The sequence below is a fragment of the Ahaetulla prasina genome, chromosome 10 (assembly GCF_028640845.1).
Source record: "Ahaetulla prasina isolate Xishuangbanna chromosome 10, ASM2864084v1, whole genome shotgun sequence".
NCBI lineage: Eukaryota > Metazoa > Chordata > Lepidosauria > Squamata > Colubridae > Ahaetulla > Ahaetulla prasina.
The window spans coordinates 14,149,998-14,168,101 of record NC_080548.1 but is presented as its reverse complement, the minus strand read 5'-3'; the positions used below and the strand labels follow the sequence as shown (position 1 = coordinate 14,168,101).

The following is an 18,104-nucleotide window of genomic DNA, read 5'->3' as shown; positions in this document are numbered from 1 at the left end:
AATCAACCAATTTTATATTTCAATCATTTAATTTACAATGCATATACATAAACATATAGGCTCACAATATAGGCTTTGTCAAATAGATAAGATATATATATTTAGAGAAAGGGAAAATGATATTTTTCAAGGATCCCTAAGCCCCTCTTAACCAAGATAGCTGCAGTGGACAGACTGTTTCTCAACTGTCCAGGTTCTAGGCCTTGCCCTGCGTTTAAGTAGTTATATGTCCCTTCCTGTATCCAAGATCCATGTCTACAACACAAGTAGAAAGATTCTGGAGAACTTTGTCACCTCAGTGGTTGAAAGGCTGGTAGATTCATCAAGGCTCAACACGGCATCTGTCCCAATGGCAGAATAAGGCAAAAACCGTTCGCTGACCTGCAGGAAAAGAGACAGGAAACAGAAAAGCACCTTTGTCACCAACCCTTCAAGGAAGAACCAGACAGGAAGTCAAAGTCATGTAGAACAATGCTACTTTTATTGCAAAGATATAGGAGAGCCAGCTTGGTCTAGTGCAGGGGTTTGCAAACTTGGCTCTTTTAAGACTTGTGGACTTCAACTCCCAGAATTCCTCAGCCAGCACAAGTCTTAAAAGAGCCAAGTTTGGAGACCCTGGTCCAGTGGTTAAGGCACCAGGCTAGAAACCAAGAGGCTACCTTAGCTATGAAAGCTGATTAGTTGACCTTGGGCCAGTGGTTCTCAGCCCAACCCACCTCACAGGGTGGTTGTTGTGGGGAAAACAGGAGGAGGAAGGTGTGCTTGATATGTTCACAGCCTTGAGTTATTTGCAAAATTATTGAAAACAGGAGATAGGTTAGATAGAGATGATAAGAGAAAAGGAGGGATAATCTTGCAAGTCTCCCTCTCTTTCTCCCTCTCTCCCTCTTTCTCCCTCTCTCCATATTATCTTTGTGAGAACTAGTGGTGGGCTTGTCTGAGATGTTTCCTCAGATTACTTTTCTGCTTTCTTTTTGCTGTTGGTAATTATTTCCTCTCAAATCCTTGCCCACAAGAACACTTCTTTTGAAAATTAAGAGACCAAGAAAAATCAAGTGGATGATTTACTCTTGTCCTTCCCTTGGTCTTTGGTTGAATGTTTGGAAAACGTCCATTGAAGGATGAGGAGGAGAACTGGCTCTGAATGAGGGGTGAACTGGGGTGTTTATAAAGCAGGATTCTTGCTGGAGTGCAGATCTCAGCTGATTTTGCCAAGATCTGCCCTTCCTAAAATGTGCTCCGTGACAATCACAACCACAGCCACAATCTGGATGGCCTCTTACCTTGTTGCTGCTTAAAATGACAGTCAAGGGAACTGCGGTCGGCGGCCACTTCTGTGGAGGTGGCTTCTCACAGCTCCATAAGACTAAAATCTGTACAAGAAAGAGAAACACCAGCTGAAACGTGCAACAGAACAACTGTCTTCATTTTATGCTGTATTTATTTGTTTGTTTGTTTCTTCTGCAACTTTATCTGGCCGCCCATCTTCATCAATTAACTCTGGGCAGCCAACAAGGCTTACAAACAAAAACATACATATTTAAAAGAATTAAAAGATTAAAAGATGCCAGATGAAAATAACCAATTGCTCAATTCATTGCAGAGCATAGCATGTAAACAAATCAAGTCTTGCTAGCATCCTGGCTTTAAATTCAGAAGGGAAAGCCAGGTTTTTAAGGCCTTTTTAAAGGCCTGAAGTGGGTTTAGGTGGAGGGGTGGTGAGATACTTCATTTTCTCCAGAAATGATATCGTTTTCTCCAGAAATGATATCAACAAAATGCACAGGTTCAGTATATGTGGTACCTCGCTCAATAGTAGTAACTGTGAAAGGGATCTTGGAGTCCTAGTGGACGACCATTTAGATATGAGCCAGCAGTGTGTTGCAGCTGCCAAAAAAGCCAAAACAGTTCTAGGCTGCATAAGTGAAGTGTTAATACCAACTTATAATGCCTTGGTAAGGCCACACTTGGAATACTGCATTCAGTTTTGGTCACCACAATGTAAAAAAGATGTGGAGACTCTAGAAAGAGTGCAGAGAAGAGCAACAAAGATGATGAGGGGACTGGAGGCTAAAACTTATGAAGAACGGTTGCAGGAACTGGGTATGTCTAATTTAATGAAAAGAAGGACTAAGGGAGACATGATAGCAGTGTTCCAATATCTCAGGGGTTGCCACAAAGAAGAGGGAGTCAAACTATTCTCCAAAGCACCTGAGGGTAGAACAAGAAGCAATGGGTGGAGTCTGGAAAGTAGAAGAAGGTAGAAGAGGGAAGAGAGTTAAAAGGAGGGGGTGGTGACTGGGCAAGCCCGACTAATTGTATATGACTGTACATTGGATGAGCTGTTGGATATGATTGTAAAAATAAAACTTTTTTATAATAAAAAAGAAGCAATGGGTGGAAACTAATCAAGGAGAGAAGCAACCTAAAACTAAGGAGAAATTTCCTGACAGTTAGAACAATTAATCAGTGGAACAACTTGCCTTCAGAAGTTGTGAAGGCTCCAACACTGGAAGTTTTTAAGAAGATGTTGGATAACCATTTGTCTGAAATGGTGTAGGGTTTCCTGCCTAAGCAGGGGGTTGGACCAGAAGACCTCCAAGGTCCCTTCCAACTCTGGTATTTTATTCTATTCTATATCTCAAAGCCTCAGATTCCCCTAAAAATCAGACTGGATTTTTCTAAGGGGAAAGGCTTTAGGAGTGAACTGAGTGCCTTAAGCCCATCCACTTCTGTAACTCGCCAACCAAACTCCAGAAAACAAGCAGAACCTTCTTCCTGACATCAAACCTTCCTGCTCACTCTCTAATGCCCACAAAATTCCAACTCAGCCTGGGGGGCGGGGGGGGGGGGAAATGGTCAGCTAAGGATTTATAAGCACCCTCTCTCATCAGGACCCGCTCTTCTTAGCCAACCTGTCTTATCGGAAGCCTGCTTGGGGATTATGGAAGCCGAAATCCACTTCAGGGGATCATCGGGTTGGAGCGGGACTGGGTAAAGAGTTAGGCAGAAGACAGAATTTCATGAAGGCGACCTTAAAAGCACGTTTTTTGGTTTCTGCTGCAAACACCTCCAATGGCACGTCTCCTCCCATTAGTGGGAAGGAACAAAGCCCATTGGCACAGAACCGCATTGAAATGGGCAGGAGCTTGTGCCAAAGCCCAAGAGCTCTGCCTTATTTCTACGGGTCTTATATAAGAAAACACGCAGACGACTCTTGTTGTGCTAAATCTGCCTTGTTTGAACTGCGCTGCAGTACAAACAGTACCTCCTGCACTGATCCTCACAGCCGCCCTCTTTGGGGTGGTCCTCTGGTTTTGTCTCATCACCAGACTGCCTGGGGAATTTCAGCTTGTACAATTTTCCTTACCCTGCTTGGCGAGGTGCCCGAATCCTTGCTTTCAAACTGCAACTGGGGGTTTGGAAGCAAGTATTCCACTGTGCAAATGCTGCCACGTTTTTGGCTCCAGAAGGTTGTTCTCAAGCCAGTGTTTTAGGGTCATAGGAACGGTTGACCCCCAACATGTTAATGGGATTCCTGCAGCAAATCTAAATCATACGACCAAGGAACGGCTTAAAAAGTTGCTCTGGTAAATGCATTTCAGTGTTTTGCTTGTCAAAATGAAAGCTGCAGAGACGTTGGTCTTTCTTAATGAAATTTTCCCACTTGATAGATTTGAGATCTTTCTTGTAAATTGTTTCCTAGGTGTGTAGTGAAAAGAGAGTTCTTTTAGCAGCAGCAATGTGAACATGGCATTCCCACAACTATGAAGCTCTTATATTTTCCTTTTTCCAGGGCTCGATGGACTGTGTTGTTCCATTTTTGTCCCCATAAAACCAGGCCGTGCAACTGAGAGACAGACAAAAGCCATTCATACTGATGGTGAACTAAAATGGGACTTGCAATTTCTCCGTTGCTTTCTTTCATTGGAAAGAGGTTTCTGTTTTCTTGCCTTATTCTCGGTTGCTCAAGAATTCCCTTCCAAGTTTCCTTTTGGGGCATCGGTGGAATGGCAGAAGATTACAAATGATTGGCTTATGATGGCAATTGGGATAGGAATTTCCACTGCTGGGTGACACGGTGGAAAAGCCCAATGTCACATGACTGTGCTATTTAGCAATGACAGTTCTGGCAATTCCACTGGCGACAGGAAGGGCATCTGGCCAGTAAATATTCAACTCCATTCAGTTGCCCAGACTCCACCCCACAAGGGATTATGGGGTTGTTAAAAGAGGAGGAGGATGAGTTCTGGCAATTCCAGTAGTTAAGCGAGGAGCTCACGTAACCGTGACTTCCAACTTTCAACTTCTTGCCGTCTTCCCCATTGACTTTGCTTATGGAAAGCTGGTGGGGATTGTCAGAAATTACAATCATATGATTGTGGGGATGCTGCAATGGCTGGAACTCCAAGGACTGGTCATAAATCCCCTGAGTTTAATACTGTCATAACCTTGAACAGTCACTGAACAAATGCTCATAACTTAAGGACTATCTGTACTTTCCTTGCTGTGTGCTTTTCTATTAAGTGGTTTTTTTTCCATCATTCCGAAGCCTCCCTGTCCATTTGCAATTCCCACCCTCAAAACGCCTTAAAAAAAGAGTCCCTCCCAAACTGATCCTCTGGGATTCAACGTAACCATGGTAAGCCGGGAAGCAGACAGCTTTTGGAGACATGACTCTGCTAGGAAAGGCAGGACATATTCCATTGAGTGGCTCAGATCAGAGGTGAAATCCAATTTTTTTTTACTACCAATTCTGTGGGCGTGATGTGGCTTGGTGGGTGTGGCAGGGGGAAGGATACTGCAAAATCCCCATTCCCTCCCCACTCCTGGGGAAAGATATTGCAAAATCCCCATTCCCTCCCCACTCCAGAGGAAGGATACTGCAAAATCCCCATTCCCTCCCCACTCCTGGGGCCAGCCAGAGATGATATTTGCTGGTTCTCCTAACTACTCAAAATTTCTGCTACCGGTTCTCCAGGTTACCTGTCAGAACCTGCTGGATTTCACCCCTGGATCTAAACAAATGCAGGATCATCATCATACTCTACCCAAGAGAATTTTGCAGGCATATTCCTGATTTCCTCCAATTAAATGAGAATTTACGGGACCGCCTACTGCTACCGAATACCTCTCACCGACCCGTGCGCTCTCACAGAGAGGGACTCCTCAGGGTGCCGTCAGCTAGGCAGTGTCATCTGGCGACACCCAGGGGAAGGGCCTTCTCTGTGGGGGCTCCCACCCTCTGGAACGAACTCCCTCCAGGACTTCGTCAACTTCCGGACCTCCGAACCTTCGTCATGAGCTTAAAACACACTTATTCATCTGCGCGGGACTGGATTAGATTTTAAATTTACTGGTTTTAAATGGGTTTTTATTATTTATACTGTTTTTTAATAATTTGGCTATAGAATAAGTTTTTTAATTGTCATTTTAGTTTGTATTTATATGTATTTTTAATTGCCTGTGAACCGCCCTGAGTCCCTAGGGAGATAGGGCGGTATATAAATATGAAAAATAAATAAATAAATAAATAAATAAAATTGGTTTTTAAAAATGCAGGATTTGGCAGTAATTCATATTGTGGAGCAGGACCAAACAATTGCCACTCAACCTCTCCAAAAGGAAACCCAAGCCTTCATTATTAATTTTGTTTTCTTTTTGTTTTCTTTCTTTCTTCTGCCTCTGAGTTACTTTCAACTCCTGGCAAGTACGGTAGGTGGACAGGTCTCTGCCAGTTTTCTGGACAACATTTTTAGAAGCAGATTGCCATTTCTTTCCTCCCAGGGCTGAGAGGTAATAATTGGCCTCGACGCTAGAACTCACGGTCTCCCAGCTTCCACCCAGCACCCTTAAGCAGAACCCCAAATGGGCTTCTATACAATGCACTAGATCAGGGGTCTCCAATCTTGGCCACTATAAGACTTGAGGACTTCAACTCCCAGAATTCCTCAGCCAGCTTTGCTGGCTGAGGAATTCTGGGAGTTGAAGTCCACAAGTCTTAAAGTGGCCAAGGTTGGAGACCCCTGCACTAGATTACACTGAAGTAGACTGAATCTTTCCTTCTAAAGCAGACAAGCTACAAGGACAATGTTCTTAGACTCCCGAGTTCACATACTTAGAAGACTCTATTACTGCCACACTTTTTGAAATGCTCAGGATGGGCGCGGCCTGCTTAGCTGAGCTCATCTGCAGTGGAGACGTGGCTGTTGACAGGACTTGCCCTGTAGTTAAAGGGGAAGGTGAGACCTGCTGACAGGAATGAAGGTTACTAGCCCACCCAGGTGTATCCTAAGGCTGCCACACCCGCCACAACCCTCTGGCGTACAAGGGAATGGAAAAGGCACCAGAGCTTGGTAGGTTTTGTACAGCACAACTCTGGAAGATCCCGCCTTCTAGCAATCTTCACAACAAGAGGTGTGAACGACAATGTAGAGAGGTTGTAGTCCAAAGCATCAGAAGTCTGGATTAAGAGGGTAGCAAGGAGATGAGAGCTGCTCTTAAACATGAGAGTGATGGGAAAGAGGCAATAGAAATTCAAGATATAGGTTGTCCTCAACTTACAACAGTTCATTTAGTCACATTCAAAGATACAGCAACACTGAAAAATTGTGACTTAATGACTCACTTAACAACAGAAATTTTGGGTTCGGTTGTGGTCGTAAGTCGAGGACTACCTATATTGGACTGGATTGGATTGTCCTGCTACACATTTTAGGTGGAGATAGATCATTTTTCACTTTCTTCAACATAAAACTATTATGTTCGTATAGAGGTAGTCCTTGACTTACAACCAGAATTGGGACCGGAACTTCCGTCACTATGCAAGGCAGTTGTTAAGTGAGATCTGCCCAATTTTACATCCATTAGAGCAACGCTTCTCAACCTGTGGGTCGGGACCCCGTTGGGGGTCGAATGACGATTTGCCAGGAGTCGCCTAAGACCATCGGAAATATGGGAAGTATACTTGCGAGTCGAAGAATTGCGAATTCGGCTTTAGGCATGATGAATTTAAAAAGAGAGAAATCTTTGCTCTGATGTCTCCCTCTCAAGCCAGCTGCAATCACTCCCAATCGCTAGCCTAATCTGGCTTCAGGCGCCATAAACTTAATAGGGGAGGAGTTTCCACTTTAATTTTTCATTTTTGTCACTCGGAGATGGACCATCCTTTTCGCCGACCCTATCTTCTACTGCTATGCACTATTCTTCTCATGAACTCTTGCAACTGCGAGGTGCCCCCGCCTCGCAGGAATGGCCCGCCTCGTTACCAAGGGCCGGCCTCAATGACGGGTCTTGGGACCCACAGAGGTGGCATGCGAAGAGAAAGAGCCTTTGGGGTTTTTTAGATAGGGCATTTTTAAGGGGTGGGAGGTTAGGGCGGGTGTTGGGGTAGCCCGTCGGGAGAAACCAGTTCCTGCGCGTGCTCATGGCGGTCATTTAATGGGTTCGGAGGTTATGGGGGAAGGTGTTCCTTTTGTGAGGTGGTTCTATTTGCACGGTAAGTGGGAGGGGCAGATATGGCGGAAGGGGGGGATCGTATCAGTCTAGGGGGGCACGCGCTCGGTGCTTGCAGGCGATCGCGTGCCCCGGTCCCTCTGACTTTTCCCGTTCCCCGGATAGTCAAGACCCTCAGAGCCTGGGCCTTCAGCTTATGTTATACAGCGCGGTCCGTAGCCAATAAGGCCCCCTAATACATGATCTTATTCAGGGGCGCGCGGATCTTATAGGCGTTACGGAGACCTGGTTGGGCACTGAAGGGGCGTGCCCTGGTTGAAATGTGCCCACGGGTTTCCGTGCATTCCATCAGCCGAGGGCTCAGGGTAGGGGTGGGGGTGGCGGTTGTTATTAGAGAGTCTAGAGCCGAGGAGACCACTGTACCTCAGATTGCGGTGTGAATCCCTCTTTGTGAGATGGGGTCATAGGTGTCAGATGGGCTTGCTGGTCGCGTACCTGGCTCCTTGCTGCGTGACAGCTGCCCTGCCCGAGCTCCTGGAGGTGCTTGCTGGGGTGGCAGTGGAGACCCCAGACTTTTAGTCATGGGGACTTTAACTGCCATCCTCCGGCTCGTCATCAACAGCTCGGGAGTTCATGGCTTCCATGACGGCCTTGGACCTGACTCAAGTAGTGGATGGCCCCACTCACATCGGGAGGCACACTGGACCTGATTTTATCTCTGGTCAGTGGTTGAAGGATCTGGACTTGAGAGATGTAGTCACAGAACCTTTGTCATGGTCAGATCACTCTCTCCTTCGCCTGGACTTTCTGACCGCCACTCAACACCGCGGGAGGCGGAACCACTCGTTGGTTCCGTCCCAGGCGCCTGATGGACCCGGAGAGGTTCGGACGGAGCTTGGGCCACTTCCTGAGGTCTGGCTCACGGCACGGCAGAGGAACTAGCCGCAGCCTGGGAGCGGGCTGCGGCTGGGGCTTTAGACCGTGTCGTGCCTTTGCGGCCTCTGACCCGGCGTAGATCCCAACTGGCTCCTTGGTTCTCCGAGGAGCTGAGGGGGATGAAACGCCGGAGAAGTCGCCTAGAGAGTTCCTGGAGATCTAGCCGTTCAGAGGTTGATCGGACACTAGTTAGGTCCTATAGTAGGGCCTACCTAGTGGCACTGAGGAAGCGGCGTTGCTCGCCTCCTCCCTCATTGCGTCGGCAGATAACCGCCCAGCCGCCCTGTTTGGTGACCCGTTCCCTCCTTCACCAGGGGCGGGATGACCCGTTACAGGGGCGTGCTGAGAGTTTAACGGTTATCTATCGATAAAATCGTTCAACCGGGACGGTCTGGACCAAAATTGCGGTGATTCAGATGGGCGTCTGAGGTGGTCTTGGTGATATTGTCTGGGATGAGTTTGACCCTGTGGCTCCCGAGGACATGGACAGGTTGTTGGGTAGGTTGAATGCCACCACGTGTTTACTGGACCCGTGCCCCTCCTGGTTGGTGCTGGCCACTCAGGAGGTGACACGAGGCTGGCTCAGGCGTTCACAGTGCTTCTTTGTTGGAGGAGTCTTTCCGGCCGCCTTGAAAGAGGCGGTGGTGAGGCCCTCCTCAAAAGCCTTCCCTGGACCCGGCTGTTTTAGGTAATTATCGTCGGTCTCAACCTTAAGCGGCGAAGGTTGTAGAAATATGGTGGCATATCAGTTTCCCTGCACCTGGATGAAATTTGCCGGTTCTCCTAACTACTCAAAATTTCTGCTACCGGTTCTCCAGGTTATCTGTCAGAACCTGCTGGATTTCACCCCTGGATCTAAACAAATGCAGGATCATCATCATACTCTACCCAAGAGAATTTTGCAGGCATATTCCTGATTTCCTCCAATTAAATGAGAATTTACGGGACCGCCTACTGCTACCGAATACCTCTCACCGACCCGTGCGCTCTCACAGAGAGGGACTCCTCAGGGTGCCGTCAGCTAGGCAGTGTCATCTGGCGACACCCAGGGGAAGGGCCTTCTCTGTGGGGGCTCCCACCCTCTGGAACGAACTCCCTCCAGGACTTCGTCAACTTCCGGACCTCCGAACCTTTCGTCGCGAGCTTAAAACACACTTATTCATCTGCGCGGGACTGGATTAGATTTTAAATTTACTGGTTTTAAATGGGTTTTTATTATTTATACTGTTTTTTAATAATTCGGCTATAGAATAAGTTTTTTAATTGTCATTTTAGTTTGTATTTATATGTATTTTTAATTGCCTGTGAACCGCCCTGAGTCCCTAGGGAGATAGGGCGGTATATAAATATGAAAAATAAATAAATAAATAAATAAATAAAATTGGTTTTTAAAAATGCAGGATTTGGCAGTAATTCATATTGTGGAGCAGGACCAAACAATTGCCACTCAACCTCTCCAAAAGGAAACCCAAGCCTTCATTATTAATTTTGTTTTCTTTTTGTTTTCTTTCTTTCTTCTGCCTCTGAGTTACTTTCAACTCCTGGCAAGTACGGTAGGTGGACAGGTCTCTGCCAGTTTTCTGGACAACATTTTTAGAAGCAGATTGCCATTTCTTTCCTCCCAGGGCTGAGACGTAATAATTGGCCTCGACGCTAGAACTCACGGTCTCCCAGCTTCCACCCAGCACCCTTAAGCAGAACCCCAAATGGGCTTCTATACAATGCACTAGATCAGGGGTCTCCAATCTTGGCCACTATAAGACTTGAGGGGTTCAACTCCCAGAATTCCTCAGCCAGCTTTGCTGGCTGAGGAATTCTGGGAGTTGAAGTCCACAAGTCTTAAAGTGGCCAAGGTTGGAGACCCCTGCACTAGATTACACTGAAGTAGACTGAATCTTTCCTTCTAAAGCAGACAAGCTACAAGGACAATGTTCTTAGACTCCCGAGTTCACATACTTAGAAGACTCTATTACTGCCACACTTTTTGAAATGCTCAGGATGGGCGCGGCCTGCTTAGCTGAGCTCATCTGCAGTGGAGACGTGGCTGTTGACAGGACTTGCCCTGTAGTTAAAGGGGAAGGTGAGACCTGCTGACAGGAATGAAGGTTACTAGCCCACCCAGGTGTATCCTAAGGCTGCCACACCCGCCACAACCCTCTGGCGTACAAGGGAATGGAAAAGGCACCAGAGCTTGGTAGGTTTTGTACAGCACAACTCTGGAAGATCCCGCCTTCTAGCAATCTTCACAACAAGAGGTGTGAACGACAATGTAGAGAGGTTGTAGTCCAAAGCATCAGAAGTCTGGATTAAGAGGGTAGCAAGGAGATGAGAGCTGCTCTTAAACATGAGAGTGATGGGAAAGAGGCAATAGAAATTCAAGATATAGGTTGTCCTCAACTTACAACAGTTCATTTAGTCACATTCAAAGATACAGCAACACTGAAAAATTGTGACTTAATGACTCACTTAACAACAGAAATTTTGGGTTCGGTTGTGGTCGTAAGTCGAGGACTACCTATATTGGACTGGATTGGATTGTCCTGCTACACATTTTAGGTGGAGATAGATCATTTTTCACTTTCTTCAACACAAAACTATTATGTTCGTATAGAGGTAGTCCTTGACTTACAACCAGAATTGGGACCGGAACTTCTGTCACTATGCAAGGCAGTTGTTAAGTGAGATCTGCCCAATTTTACATCCATTAGAGCCATGGTGGTGCAATGGTTAGAATGCAGTACTGCAGGCTACTTCTGCTGACTGCCAGCTGCCAGCAATTAGACAGTTCAATTCTCACCAGCTCAAGGTTGACTCAGCATTCCACCCTTCCGAGGTCAGTAAAATGAGGACCCAGATTGTTGGGCGCAATAGGGTGACTGTAAACTGCTTAAAAAGGGCTGTAAAGCACTGGGAAACAGTATATAAGTCTAAATGCTATTGCTATATTGCTATCTTGCTTCCTTCCCTCCCTCCCTCCCTACCAGCAATTAGAATGCAGTATTGCAAGCTGACTCTGCTCACTGCCAGGAGTTCGATTCTGACTGGCTCAAGGTTGACTCAGCCTTCTATTCTTCCAAAGTGGATAAAATGAGGACCCAGATTGTTGTTGGGGGCAATATGTGCTGACTCTGTAAACTGCTTAGAGAGGGCTGTAAAAGCACTGTGAAGCGGTATACAAGTCTATTGCTATTGCTTGTCCCAATGATTGTTAAGCAAGTCACAGCACTTGTGAAGTGAATCATGCAGTTATTAAGCAAATTCTCCCGTTGACTTTGCTCGTCAGAAGCCAGCCAGGAAAGTTGCAAATTGGGATCACGTGACCCCAGGACAACACGATCATCGTAAATAAATACATGCCTGCTGCAAAGCACCCACAGTTTGTTTGTGTGATTTTTATTTATTTTTTTTGAATTTATATCCCGCCCTTCTCCGAAGACTCAGGGCGGCTTACATTGTGTAAGGCAATAGTCTCATCCTATTTGTATATTTATATACAAAGTCAACTTATTGCCCCCCCAACAATCTGGGTCCTCATTTTACCTACCTTATAAAGGATGGAAGGCTGAGTCAACCTTGGGCCTGGTGGGACTCGAGCCTGCAGTAATTGTAACTGCAGGCAGCTGTGTGTTAATAACAGGCTACATTAGCCTGGTGAGCCACTTCCCAGCCAGGAGGGGGTGGCAGGAGGCAGGAGGGAGGAGGCAGGAGGCAGGAGGGGGGACGCTGGCGGGAACCATCAACACAGCAATAACAGCAAGAAACTCCTTTACCTTGGCGCAGTATTGGGATCTGGAGACAGCTTGGGTGAGCTTGAGGATGGGCTGGGAAAGGGAGACAATTGGTGAGACGGCCCAGATTAACGCCGTAAACTTCTCGGAGGGGCTGGATCCTGTTAGGGGAGAGAACCGGTGAGTCCAGGAATGCTTGAAACCCTCCTCCAAACCCGTCTTGGGTTTTTGGCTCACATGCTGAAATTTAATCCCCATCAAACCAATTATCGTTAGTGGTTTATTTAGTGCTACCAGTTTACATGACATTTCAGAAGATAAAAGAAAAGAGGGCTCCACCCACAGGAAACTCACAATTCAGATTTCATTGCCAATGAAAACAGTAGGAGGAAAAAAAAAAAAAAAAACCAGCAGGAATTAAGGCAGACGAAACAGAAATAACGTTAATGACAATTTCACTTTGTGCTCATTTGCAGGAGTCCACAATGTGGCTCCAATGGGTGCCAATTGTCAGGGACTCTACCCCATTAGTCTTTTATTATTTTATTGATTTATATTTCACAGTTCCTCTACCAGAGGAATCTCCAAACTTGGCAATTTTTAAGACTTGTGGACCTCAAGCTCCCGGCTATGCTGGCTGGGGAATTCTGGGAGTTGAAATCCACAAATCTTAAAAGTTGCTAACTTTAGAGACCTCTGCCCTAGCAGTTAAAGGCTGTTGTGACCCAGGCCCAAGTAGGTAGTAGGAAACTCAGTCACCGTAAAAACAAACTGCTGAGAATTAACTCATTCTCAGCGTAGTCCAACTAAATTAAAGCAAATTCCTCCCAACACAATTTCTCAGTCCTATCACCAACCTTAGTCCAATTAGGCAAACTGCCAAAGGCCTTTCTTGGCAAAAGTTTAGAAGACACCAATACGAAACAAATGCAGCAAGACAAAGATATCAACGTTGTTTTCCGATAAAGAGCCCAAACACTGTTGCTGGTCTTTTAAGCCTTATGGGAGGGGCCAATCATCTCTTGGCCCTACTCCTGAGTCCTCTATGCTTGAGCTGCTCTTGCCTTCTAACAGCTCTTCTTATGTGTGCATTAGGAACAGGCTCCTCCTGTTCCTCTGCCTCACTACTGTCAGCCTTTGAGGTTCTGGAGTCTGCACATTTCTCCCTGATGGCCCTGCCTCCAATGCAGAGCCCTCATCCGGGCCTTCCCCAGCCTCCAGGACTGGCCCATGTTCTTCCTCAGCCTCATCGCTGTCTGACTCAGTTGCCAACTCCACAGGTTGCTGGCGGACCACAACAGAGGCAGCCAAGGGTCTTCCTTCACTTTAACTGCAAATAGTTGTCTGAGTGATAGACTGAATGAGGAAAAGTGATAGGCCCAAGATCTCCTCAGGTATGGCTGAGATGGCATCTGAACTCTAATCCATGTTGTGGCCCGCCAGCAGCCAGCAGAGTTGGCAGCAGATTCGGACAGTGAGGAGCTTGGGGAGGAATATGGGCCAGTCCTGGAGTCTGGGGAAAGCTCAGACGAGGGCTCTGAGTTGGAGGCAGAGAGGGGGCCAGGGCCATCTGGTAGTTCTTTGCTGCCTCCAGAGTCTCTGGAGTCTGACATCAGCGAGGCAGAAGAACAGCGGGAGCCTGTTCCCAGTGTGTCCATGCGCAAAGCTGCCAGGAGACAGGAACAATTAAGGAAACACTGTCGACTTGGGAGTAAGGTTTGGAGATGATTGGCCCCTCCCATAAGACATAAAAGAGAAGCAAATGGGATGTGAGCTTTTGCAGGAAGCAATTAGTTCATCTGGTCGGGAAAACCTCTGGAAAAGTTCTGTTAAACTCTGCTAAGTTTGGCCTTGCCCTGCATGTGGTAATTAGTTTTCTGGCAGCATTCCAAGGGAGATAAGGTGGGTGTTTGTAAACGGTCCCCTGAAAGACTGTTTGAAAAGCCGTTGGGACTGGAAATGACAATAATTCACAGCCGTATGAATTAAAAAGGTTTGCTGGGACTAAGTTTGTGCTGAATACTTTCTAAGGAAGTCTAGGTCAGAACAATCCAACACACTGGTGACTCTATAGTGAGCTCCCTTTAATTTAATCCTACATTATCCTTCCTTCCTAAAACGTCAGGTTGCTCCACATGAATCTCAGAGGCTTTCTGGTAAATAAAAAGAGTGTGTGGGTATTGCTCAGTGCTCTGCTTGGACAATTCCTCACCTGCCTTGATTAAAAAAAAAAAAAGACCATTAAACGAAAGCATTAGAACTTCTTCCAGAAGAAGCAGAGGCACCAATTTTACCAGCTTGCCTTTTGGGGAATAGATGGCTTATGACTGTCATAGCACAGGTAGTCCTTGACTTGTGACCACAATTGAACCCAACATTTTCTGCTGCAAAACGGTTGTTAAGCGAACATTGCCCCATTTTATAACCTTTCTTGTCAAAGTTGTTAAGCAAATCACTTAACTTAGTAACACCGTTCAGGGGTGGGTTCTTTATTACCGGTTCGCAGCGAGATCGTGCGCACGCGCGTGCTTCGTTCGTGCATGCACAGAAGCTTCCTGATGACGTCGGGGTTGGTGGGCGGAGCCTACTGCCGGTTTTACTACCGGTTCGCAAGAACCGGTCCAAACCGGGGCAACCAACCACTGACACGGTTGCTAAATTAATCCGGCTTCCCTCATTGACTTTGCTTGTCATAGGGTCACAAAAGGTGATCCCATGACCCCGGGACACTGCAACCGTCATAAATATGAAGCATCGGCCAGGCGTCCGAATTTTGATCACGTGACTACGGGGATGCTGCAACGATTTTAATGTGAAAACGATCGCAAGCCGCTTTTTTCAGTGACGTCTTTAAGTCTGAATGGTCACTAAAACCAACCGTTGTAAGTCAAGAACTACCTGTAGCTGTTTGGTGGCAATGCTCAATTGCTCAGGATGCATTGTTGAGACTCCCTCCATGCCCACCAGCCCAGGAGTGAAATCTAAAAATTTTCCCTACCGGTTCTGTGGGCGTGGCTTAATTAGTGGGTGTGGCTTGGTGGCTTGGAAACATACCGGTCTCCCAGGCTTGCTTTAGTCTAGCAGAGCCATACCGGTTTACTTGCCTTTTTTGGGAGTGCACCGGTCTACCTTCTTTAAAAATAGAGGCACTGGTCTACTAGCCGCCTACAGCGCTGATCAGCTGTAGTGCAGCCCTTTGAAATGCCACAGCAGTCATTTAAGGGCGTTTGCAGCTATATCACCACCGAGAGCTTCAGGGACAGAGAAGAGGAACAGCAAGGCATGGGCGGGGTGGGGGGGCAGAGATTTTTGCTACCGATTCTCCAAACTACCCACCCCCATCGCTAGCGGATCGCACAATCCTGTCCGAACTGGGAGCATTTCACCCCTGCACCAGCCTCACCAAAGGGGGAATTGGGGATGCCTGACAGAAACTGATGCGTAATATACTCTATTTCATTCTGTCTTCTTTACTGTGTGGGTTTCTCCCTTTTGATTTCTCTCCCACAGGCCTGATTGTAAGCTTCTTTGGAGTAGAGGCTGCTTCTCTGCGTTACTTACGTAACTCTTTGTCAGCCCTTCAAAGGAGATCAGGTCAAGAAAACAGGCACAGCAGGGACTCCAGGAATGTTGTTTATTTTAATTTTTGAAAATCCTGTCCAAGTTTCTTTTTGTCCCATCTCAAAGTAAACAAAACCACAGCAGCCTTGTTTCTTTCTCCTGCTTCCTGCAGTCCCTGGACTATGTAATCTCGACGTCCCACTTCAAAGGCTTGTTCCTTCAGCTTTCTCAGACCTTCCCCAAAGTCATCTCTATGATTCTTTACATTCTGTGATGGCGAACCTATGGCACGCGTGTCACAGCTGGCACGCAGAGCCATATCTGTGGGCACGCGAGCGTTGCCCTAGCTCAGCTCCAGCGTGAATGCACGTGCCGGCCAGCTGATTTTTGGGCCTTCCGGTCCCACCAGAAGTCAGGAAATGGGTCGTTTCTGGCCTCCAGGGGGGTGGGGAAGTCCGTTTTCACCCTCTCCAGGCTCCAAGAAAGCCTCTGGAGTCTGGGGAGAGCAAAAAACAGGCCTTCTGTCAGGAAATGGGCAGTTTTCATCCTCCCCAGGCTCCAAGAAAACCTCTGGAGTCTGGGGAAGGTTAAAAACGGGCCTACTAGGCCCACCAGTAACCTTTTTGCCGTTGCGTGCAAAAAGTGGGGGGAGTGCAGGGCTCAGGGGGCATTAAATTACAAGTGTGGGCACGTGTATGTGCAATCCCCCGCGCTTCCCCTGCTTTTGGCGCGCGATGGCAAAAAGATTAGCCATCACTGGGTTAGACCCACCCCTTACAGATAAATGCAGTGGGTAAATGCTAATTTCTTAAAAAACAATTTAAAAAAAACAGGCATCAGCTTACTCGGGAAACCTTAAAATCTGCAAAAGTACAAAAATACTTTAGTGGGGAAAAGTCTAAGAAGCAAGATCAACATGCAAGCAAATAAACATTTGAGCTAATGACAATACTGAGCATCTGTAAAAGATGAAACTGGAAAACAGGTGGTGGAAGTCACGGTGCCAGATGGAGTATCCTGGAAAAGATGACAGGTACTCCTCAGCTTACAACCATTTGTTTAGTGACCATTACAACAGCACTGAAAAAAGTGACCTATGAATGGTCCTTGCACTTATAACAGCATCCCCATAGTCATGTGATCAAAATTCAGGTGCTTGGCAACCAGCATGTATTTATGATGCTTGGAGCATCCTGAGATCGTGCGATCGCCCTTTGCGACCTTCCCAGTCGGTTTCCAACGAGCAAAGTCAACGGCGGAAGTTGGATTCACTTAATGACCACCTCACTTAACAATTGCCCTGATTCGCTGAACAATCAGGGCAAAAAAGCTCATAAAATCAGGTGCGGCTCATTAAAGCAACTGCCTTAATGGGCGATGGAAATTCTAGTCCCAGTTGTGATCGTAAATCAAGGACTATCTCTAAACCCTTGAAAAGGAACATTAGTTGCCACGACATTTTGTGGTCGGTCCATCACCACCACCCCAACAACTTCAACATTTTAGGAAAGAAGAAGTAGGGATTTTTTTAAAAATCAAGTTAGAAACAGCGTATTTCCCCTACCTTGCTGCAGATAATAGAAAGGGAAGTCGTTGAGATGAGTGGAGTATTCTGGTAAGGCCACCAACCCTCCAGGAAGTGTGTTCCAGAAAAACTTTGGGCGTGATTCCTGATGAAATATCCGATCTTTTATTATCTAGCGAAGAGAAAGAAAATTGTCATTACACCCTGGAGCCATCAGCACCTGCTGGAAACAGAGGTGTCTCCTACATATGAGATTCATCTCAACCGTTCTTCTTGGCTCCAAGTAAAAAAAGTTAGGCTTCTGTGGCAGAATAGCCAGGAAGTCCAGATTCAAATAGGGACATGGTGGCTTAGTGGGTAAGATGCTGAGCTTGTTGATTGAAAGGTCGGCAGTTCAGCGGTTCGAATCCCTAGTGCCGCATAACAGGGTGAGCTTCCGTGACTTGTCCTGGCTTCTGTCAACCTAGCAGTTCGAAAGCATGTAAAAAATGCAAGTAAAAAAGCGTTGGGAAGGAAACAGCGTTCCGTGCATCTTTGGCGTTTAGTCATGCTGGCCACATGACCACGGAGACGACTTTGGACAGCATGGCTCTTGGGCTTTGAAATGGAGATGAGCACCACCTCCTAGAGTTGGGAACGGCTAGCACATATGTGCGAGGGGAACTTTACCTCTACCTTTTACCAAATTCAAATTTGGTATGCTGTTATTGTCTTTTTGATGCCTCCTCTGTAATTCCAGTGTGAGGATATTGGTCACACTGGTTAACTACCAGCAGGCATATTTTGTGTCTTAATAAGAAACTGTAGGTGAGACCATCTGAAAAAGCTCTGAAAATGTTACATAAATGTTAAAAATGTGCTAGTCGTTCCTGACTCTAGGGGGCGGTGCTCATCTCCGT

At 46.6% G+C, this 18,104-nt stretch overlaps 1 protein-coding gene across 1 annotated transcript in view; it reads right to left on the bottom strand.

The window, feature by feature from the left end:
• EXTL1 (exostosin like glycosyltransferase 1) overlaps positions 1-18,104 on the bottom strand; it is a 69,557-nt gene that overhangs the window by 4,614 nt on the left and 46,839 nt on the right. Inside the window, exons 5-8 of the mRNA XM_058195132.1 lie at positions 17,245-17,377; positions 12,162-12,280; positions 1,284-1,373; positions 295-381 (exon numbers count right to left, since the gene is read on the bottom strand). Coding sequence (XP_058051115.1) covers positions 295-381; positions 1,284-1,373; positions 12,162-12,280; positions 17,245-17,377 — 429 coding nt within the window. The remainder of the gene's footprint in view (positions 1-294; positions 382-1,283; positions 1,374-12,161; positions 12,281-17,244; positions 17,378-18,104) is intronic.